This window comes from Cariama cristata, unplaced genomic scaffold, assembly GCF_000690535.1.
Source record: "Cariama cristata isolate BGI_N322 unplaced genomic scaffold, ASM69053v1 scaffold4516, whole genome shotgun sequence".
Taxonomy (NCBI): domain Eukaryota; kingdom Metazoa; phylum Chordata; class Aves; order Cariamiformes; family Cariamidae; genus Cariama; species Cariama cristata.
Genome location: NW_009623681.1, coordinates 1 through 8415, shown reverse-complemented (window position 1 = coordinate 8415; position 8415 = coordinate 1). Strand labels below are relative to the sequence as shown.

Sequence of the window (8415 nt, the reverse complement as noted above, 5' to 3'; positions counted from 1 at the left end):
CCCTCCCCCCCCCCCCCCTTTTTTTTTTTTAAGTGAGCATGTACCTGAAGTGCAGGTGGCAAAATACAAGAATTCCAGTTCAGTCATATTCCTCTCCTTTTTGCCACATAATAGAAACTACAAGTCTTCAGCATAGCCCATTTCTGGCTTGTTCAAACTTGGGAAAATTTTTCTTTTTCCTAATTGTCTTGAAAGTTTTTCTGAAAGCAAAGCCTACCTTGACATCTTGTAGCTGGGTGTGAATGTCTTGGTGAGCTTTTCTCAACTGTCTGTTCTCCTCCCGTAAGTTATACAAGGATTCTGTTTAAAAGAAATGACATACAGAATTTAAACCCAGTCAGACTTATAATACTAGATTAAGCACCAAAATTAAAACTGTAACACGGACTACATAAAATCCTACACAACTGCTATAGTAAAAATGGATTAGAGTAATTGTATGGTTTGTTTACGTTGCATCTCTCCCTAGCCCTATAAAAAGCTTTACATTTTCAAGCAGAAAATTGTAAAATTTGGTTACGTTTTATATTAGTGCACCCAGTCCGCAACTGGAATTAGGCATCACTGTTCACGCTGGGGACTGCAAACGGCAAAATTCATTATGGTAATCTGAATCTTTAAAAGGCAGAGAGGAAGCCACCCTCCCCTCTTCCCCCACATCGCATCTGGCGAGTGCGAATTTTACGTCGTAGGACTAAGCTATTCTTTTGGAAGAGGCACCCAGATGGCCAGCATACTTAAAAAGCTTTACATTCTGGGATCAGGGAGAGGGGCTTCTCTTCCCACTTCTTACATTATGTTGATGTGGAATATTGCAAGCAGACACAGGCAAGCTCTTCCCACACTCCAAGCTGCTAGGCTGCAATCCAGCTCAGTCCAAGAGCTAGCTGTATGACTTCATTGGGGTGGTGCCAAGGTAGAACTCATAAACACAGCCTCTGCCTGCAAAATACTGTGCAGACAAAACTGCAGACAGCTCCAAAACTAACTCATGTGTTAGTGACACATGGCAGAAAGTGGCTGAAGGCCCTTGATGGGGAGAGCCCCATCCTTTTGTTCCATGCAATTGTGTAATTAGGATTGAAGAGGCCTGCGAACTGCAAAGAAGCTCTTCAATAGGAAACTGGATGCCAACAGTAAAAAATGAATATTTCATCATCCAAGTATACAGGTGCAACATGTTTCAGAGAAGCTGATACACATCGAGAAGAGGAGGTCTAAAATGTATATAAAGTCACTTCATAATGATGCACAATTAAATCTCTAACAGCAGTGGCAAACAGTCTTAGATTGTCTTTTAATTAGAAAAAAGAGTGAAGAGGCAAACCTATTTTGCCAGATTTATACAAGCCTTAGAACTAAAAATGAAAGACTGGATACACCAGCCTCTGACACTTGACAGGCTTTTTAAAGTGCTGTGTTTCTTACTATTTCTCTAATCTAGATAGAAACAGAAAGCACACATACAAGTAGATTTCAGAAAGAGGCCACAGAAAATCATCAATAAAATGTAGCTTATCAGGAGGCATAAGATGCACGAATGACCTGTTAGTGAGAACAGAGAAAATGCCTTTCTGTCTCCTATCACACAAAACAATGACAAATACACTTTTTAATATGGGCAGCCAGATGTAGGTTACATATACCCTTCAGCTTAGAGATCTCCTGCTCTTTTTCCTGCTGCAGTTGTAAGTATCGCTCCTTGTGATCACTGAATGTTCTGCTAAACTCTTCTCCTTGTTTTCGGTGATCTTCCTCAAGGTCAGCATGCTGTTTCTTTAGTTCTTCATGTTGACTCTGCAAATACCAAGTTGGGACACTGGAACAGTTCTGTATCTGCATATCTGGCTAATATTGTCTTTGGCAATTTGTTTAAGTAAGTCCAGATGAATAGGAAGCATTCATAACAAGAAGTTTATTATTCAAAGCATGCATATTGTAGCTCCCTTCAAACACCAAATGATCTCTGTGATGAGTAGTCTCCTGTTCCAGGGCTACGTCACCTCACCCTGCAGTTGCACTGTCCCACTGGGAGCTGCTGAATGTGTCTAACAAAATCCTTACATGCCAAACTATGTAAAGTCTGACAAGTCAGCGTTCCATACAAGTAACTGCATTTGATAAGATTAAATTACCCACTGGAAAGCCTGACTAGGAAAAACTGCAGTAAATCACCTTTTAGCGGTGGTGGTGGTGTAGGAGGAAGGCACCATTGATGTACTGATGTTCTGGAGTGAACTTCCAGAAGCCAGCCAGGCCAAACCTCCTTGACAGGGCAGAAAGCCAGTTTCACAGGACACTGGCAATCTCGGCTACCTACCTTCAACATCTGGTGTTGTACACTCAGTGCGCTGTACCGGCTATTTGAGTCTTGCTGTAAAACAAAAACACTAGTGTTAAATAGAACAATACTGTCATTTCTCCAACCTCTGTACATGCGGTTATTTAGGAGTCACAAGCCAAGGGACATAACTCCCCAGGAAACAAATTAATCTCTCCACTTGCTTTAGAACATAGCAAGCATATATACTTTGCACTTCCTGCAGCAACAATGTATTTTAACTTAGGTTACTCAGCTCACAAACTGCTCCCCTGTTTCAACACGAAATAGCCATAAAAATCCTAATTTACTCGCTTTTATAATGAGTTCTCTACAGGTCTCTGGGTCCTTTGCCAGATACGACTTTCCTTTTGGCAGCTGGTATATAAAACAAAGTTTCTTGATGTTTTTATATTTTCCAGTTCAAAGACCATGTGTTAGAAAGCTGTCACTGTCCTTTTCCCTGTGGACTAAGCTACAAAAAGATTTCTAATGCTTTCTTATTCCCCCTTCCCCTTAAAAATAGTAACATTATGTTTGAACTACCATAATATAAATGGGAGGATATTTTCTAAAGTAATTTTCTGGAAAGATATTAGTATCTCCTACTGCAGCTCAAATAATTAGCAATTGCAAAGCACTTATGCATGCGGAGCAGAAGTGGGAAAAGCGAGAGCTCTTTCAATTCGTATTTTGTAAGACTTCTTCCTTTGAACTGTCATAATTGCAAAGCATTTCCTTCTTCTTGCAACTCAAATAGCATCAGCTATTAAAACCTCGTACTAGGAATGATGACTTACCCTTCCTTTATTTAGTGTTTCCTGTGCTTCTAGTTTATAAACAAGAAAATCTACAACATAAGAGGGAAAATACTGATGAAAAAACCCAGGAAGATTAGAATCTGTACTTAAATAGCATAACTGTTGCGTACATAAATTCTCTTAAGAGCTGAATACTTAGGCAGTTACAGTTTTCCAAAAGATCTTAAAAACAACCTATGGAGAATTTAACAAAATGCTCAAATTTTGACAAAAATATTTTCATTAAAATGTTTCATACTTTAATAGAATACTTTCATTAAGTTTCATATCTTAGTGTGAGATACAGGGGGTACAGGCTCAAGACTACAGATGGGTAATTAAATCTGTCACATGAACTCTCTCATTAGAGGCCCAGTAGCATCTTTCAAAAGGAAAAGGACATTTCTAAGTGGTGTAGGATTAAAAAAAAAATACGTACTTTAAGAAGTGTGAAAGTCTACACTAAGTTTAAATAAAACAAAAATTTCTCCTTTTGTTCCTTGATCCTCTTTTCAGGATTTGAAAACGCTGACTCCCCTTTGCATAGCCATGGGACAGCTCTACACTAGATGGCACCAGAAACCTATTGAGAACTGCACAGCAAGAATAATTTCTTACATGTTCTTAATCTTTGATAAAGTAGTTGTTTCCATTCAGCGGCTGAGTCCTCAGTTTTAGGAAGAATACAAGCTTTAGTCCGAAAACTGTAAATTTTCAGCATTCCAGAACAGGATTTACACATGCCCATACTCCACATACATGTTGGTTTATGTACCTCGATACACACATATTCTCTGTGTATACTATGCCATGTTGCAGTGATCTCTAACAGTACTAAAAAGATAATTACTTTTTAAAAAGATTAAAAAAATAAAATAAAAAATTAAAAAGATATACTAAAAAGATCACTACAGATCGGCCAAGGCAGTCCTGCTAACATGTTATACATTGGCAACTCGTTTAAAATTGAACAAAATACATCTGAAGTTACTTTCTAAAATAATCAAGTTATGTTAAATGTCAAAGTGAAAAGTACTTTTTTACCTTCTTTCGCTTTCTTATGTTCAAGCCTTTCCTTTTGTAATGACTTTTCTAATCTTGACCGGTGCTCGTATACAACTGAAAAGAGAAATTTTGTACACAATTCATGTTAAAGGTAATACATACAAAAACCACCACATGCCCCCCCAGCACACCCAGAGAGCACTGGCACAGAACGTACCAGGAAAATGCAAGTGGAATGAGGTCATAGGATAAAGGACTGTTTGTATCATTTGGGACAGTAACTTTTTTTGCATGCTTTATTAATCCTGAATTCTGGGTTATTGCCATTGCATAAATATAGACTGTGATAACCGTGCAAGTGACTTGTTTATGGAGCCAGTCAGCTATGGTGGATCTACCTGAAAGCTCCCAAATCCTCTTTCCTTCTTAGGTATGCAGGTACACATTTTCCTATGCTTTCATTCTCTCCTGCCTTGTTTGTAAAGAGACATGGAAGTAAGTCAGGATAAGCTTACTGCCAGAGTAAATCCTTGCAGCAAACAAATTGTCACAAGGAGCAAGGAGAGATGTGCAAGGGCAGGACGGCTCAGAAAGGAGCAGCAGTACATGAGACAGGCTGCTTAGGCGAAGACATAGAGAGCCTGAGATCCATTCCTAAATTCTTCCAAAACACTTGGACAACTGTTTTGTGCAGCCTTCTGCGTTTTGTAAAGCCTGGATAACAGCATCCTTTTACACCACCGCACTGGTGAAGACCCACAGACTGCACAATGAAATGCTTCGGTGTATAATGTCCTGTGTTTCTTAGTAAGCACGCGCTGACAGAAGGTACATATGCTAAAGCACCCTGTACTCGCAATATCCATATCATCTGAGGATGATTTGGGGGGTTTTGAGGGTTTTTTTACCCCCTGCCCTCCCTTCCAGTTAAGGGGATAAGGCAGGAAGAACAAAAGAAATCATCTGAAGAGCTAGGATAGCTAAAGCGTAAAGCTAAATCGGATGCTTCTTTGTAAGGCTAGGGTATGAGAGATTGCCTGTCAGGAAATCATTGCAGTTTGACAGTAAAAATCTAATCTACACTGATTTTTAAATCGATTTAGGCATTTTCTTTGAGTCAAAATATCCACACAATAGTCTAGAGATGAATGAAGAAGTGCCCTGCGTACAGCGTTTCAGCCAAAAGGTTTTCGGGGCAGCACTCACAGCACAACCCACAACGTCCTCAGCAGACCAGGTAAGGGCAGTCATGCCGTGTGTCATGCGGTGTGTCGCTGTCCCGGCCAGCGAGGTCACTAGTTACAAAAGCACAAAAATGCATGTGTTTTTTTGGAAAGATGCTCTGACATCTTTGCCAAATTCTACAAGCCCTTTGAGCTGACACTGCTACCAGGAGAGGTGGTTCTGCTGCTTGTTACAAGCCCTTTGAGCTGACACTGCTACCAGAAGGGGTGGTTCTGCTGCTTGTACTGGTACGGTCCCTCCCTTCGTGCTCACTGCTACGGGTGATGGGACAGCAGGACCTCGCCGTTGGGGACAGGATGTGTAACAATGTCTTCTGGTGGCAGCGCCACTTGTACAGTTTTTAAGAGAGCAGAAGTGACAACTGGCAGTGACCTGCAATGCTGGATGGCATGTCAGGAGACTGACTGGTCCAGGTTTCACCACAGAAAGAAGAGACAATGTTATTTCTAGATTTTTATGGTATGACAACCACTTTTGTTCATATCAGTGGTCCAACAGTCCAACCATGCCATCTCCCAAGACCTGACACAAGCAGATGCCCAATACAGAACACCCACAATGAGTTTACAGTATTCCTTTGGCGCTGTCGCCCAGAAATTTATGACTCCCAAAGACTGTCTGAGGCGCCCGCAGGTCCTTTGCATACACCATTCCAAAATGGATTTTACATTTATGAATTTGTCAAATTGTTTGTTGTATCCATGTGTATTTAGGATAGGCAGTATCCTCTGGCAGAAAGTCCCACCATGTAGCTGCCAGTAAAGCAGCGTTTCATTTTTCATTCAGCTTGTGTTTTGAACATCTGGTTTTGGATGTCTCACAAGCAATGGGGCACATCAGTCCCTACTTACCCTGTCCTCATCACTCATTAGACTTAAGGATCATTATCTGAAATAGCCTACCAAGTTTCCAGCAAAGGAAAGATATCAATTAATAACTCCTGCAAATGTACAATTATATTTGTTCAAGCTCAGTTTAACACAAGTACCTTTCACTGTCCAAACTGTAATTTGCACTCTTTAAAAGAATTACTAATTTGTATTAATGGAACGGGTGATTTTTCCTTCAAAACTAGGAAGTCATTTTCCAAGAAGTAAACCGTGGGTGAACATAAGCCTTCAACAGGAAGCATCAAATAAAGATTTGTATCTTGGCAGGCACAGAAAACTCCTCTTGCACCTTAAAACGTGTTCTTAATTCCACCAAGGTGCATTCTGCAGGCTCTTTAGCTACTGGCTTATCTACAAGTGTTTATGTTTTGGCTTAGAAGCTGGATTGCTAATCAATCCTTGTCACCTATCTCTGCTTTGCTATTTATCTTCTAAAGTCAAGGGCATCAGTCAAGATGAACTAATGTATCAACATCCCCTGCAACAAAACAAGTATGTAATGAATATTCACAAAGTCACCAGCAAGTAAGCTTTCAGAGAAGGAAAAATAAATGGCAGCCCTACAGTAATGGTTTTATCTAAGCACCAAAGATTGTGAATGCCAAATTACATTGCAAAAGGAACAGCAGTCGTAGCATAGCAACTCGGGAGAGAAATGAAAATTCATAATGGGTTTCCCCACCCACGCAACCAGGGGTGGAAATAGGCTTTTTGGCAGACAGACTAAACCACAAACGGATTCAGAGGTAACATTTTCCATTTCACTTCTTTGTCTGCAAGCGTACCTTCCTCAGCTCCTCCTAGTGTTAAAAAGTATGTGTGTGTGTGTGGGGGGAAAACCCTGAACAACAAACCCATAATAAGGGCAGGAAGAAAGGAGAAAGAGAATGCAATAGTTTGGGTTTTAGGGACCACAGTGCTCCGTACCTTTCACGGCTAATCGCATCTCTGCCGAGCTTTGGCCTTCCTGTCTTCACCCTGCGCTTTCAAGCAATGTCTCTACACCCCTCCCAGGCAGGGCATCCTCACTGCTACCTGCTGTGTGCTAGCCTTCGAAATACTGGAACAAAGCTGGCAATGTCTTAAAATAGCCCTTCAGATGGTCAAAAAGGGCTAAGAAAAACTTCCTCCTACACCTCTCCCCTTCTAGTTCACTTACTGGTTGGTTCAGCAATGTTTTTCTCTGATAAAAGTCCATAATGTCCAAAGTAATGTAGATTTTGATTAAGAATAATTATTAAGAAAGCACAGCTTCCAAATTTTCTCACTTGCTCTTTTGGGGAGTGGGTTGCAGGTCAGATTTTGTAAGTACATATAGGAGTTTATCTGCCATAAACGTAAATTATTCCCACCAGTGAGGAACTTCCTAGGCAAGGAGAGTCCAAACTACAAGGCTCTTGTTACTACAACAGGGGATTTCTCATTCTTCACTACCAGCCTGGATATAAGATGTCTGAGCAAGAATCTCAAAGAAATAAATACACTGAAAAACATGTTTCTATTATAGGTTCCCCAGCTAGGGGTTGGAACCTAGAGAAGGAATCTGACAAATTCCTACTGGTGTGATATACTGACAGGGCACTTCACAAATAATTTTTTCCTAGGGTAAGTTCTTAATTTTGTATTGATCGGCACAAATAATTGAACTTTGTTTCTATGTTATATTTAATAGAATGGTACAAAAAAGGGGAAAAACATTGTCATCTAATGGCTAATACACACTATTGCTGGATCGATGGGCTGAGACCAACTGTATGAGATTCAACAAGACCAAGTGCTGGGTCCTGCACTCGGGTCACAAAAACCCCATGCAATGTTACAGGCTTGGGGATGAGTCGCTGGAAAGCTGCCTGGTGGAAAAGGAGCTGGGGGTGTTGGTCGACAGCTGGGTGAACATGAGCCAGCAGTGTGCCCAGGTGGCCAAGAAGGCCAACGGCATCCTGGCCTGTATCAGAAATAGCATGGCCAGCAGGACCAGGGCAGTGATCGTCCCTCTGTACTCTGCGCTGGTGAAGCCGCGCTGTCCTGGTTTGGCTGAAACAGAACTATTTCTGCTTTCAGTAGGTTTTATTTTCTTCAGTTAAGTTTTCTTACTGACTGCCTTGTCTGGAGCTGACTCCAGCCTCCAGGCAGTGCCTGCTTTCGGAGTTGATGG

General features: G+C 41.0%; 1 protein-coding gene across 1 annotated transcript in view; it reads right to left on the bottom strand.

Moving 5' to 3' along the window:
* GOLIM4 (golgi integral membrane protein 4) overlaps positions 1-7206 on the bottom strand; it is a 22329-nt gene extending 15123 nt beyond the window's left edge. The window contains exons 1-6 of the mRNA XM_009702840.1: positions 7188-7206; positions 4165-4239; positions 3121-3170; positions 2321-2374; positions 1647-1797; positions 218-300 (exon numbers count right to left, since the gene is read on the bottom strand). Coding sequence (XP_009701142.1) covers positions 218-300; positions 1647-1797; positions 2321-2374; positions 3121-3170; positions 4165-4239; positions 7188-7206 — 432 coding nt within the window. The remainder of the gene's footprint in view (positions 1-217; positions 301-1646; positions 1798-2320; positions 2375-3120; positions 3171-4164; positions 4240-7187) is intronic.
* Positions 7207-8415: the final 1209 nt, after the last annotated feature.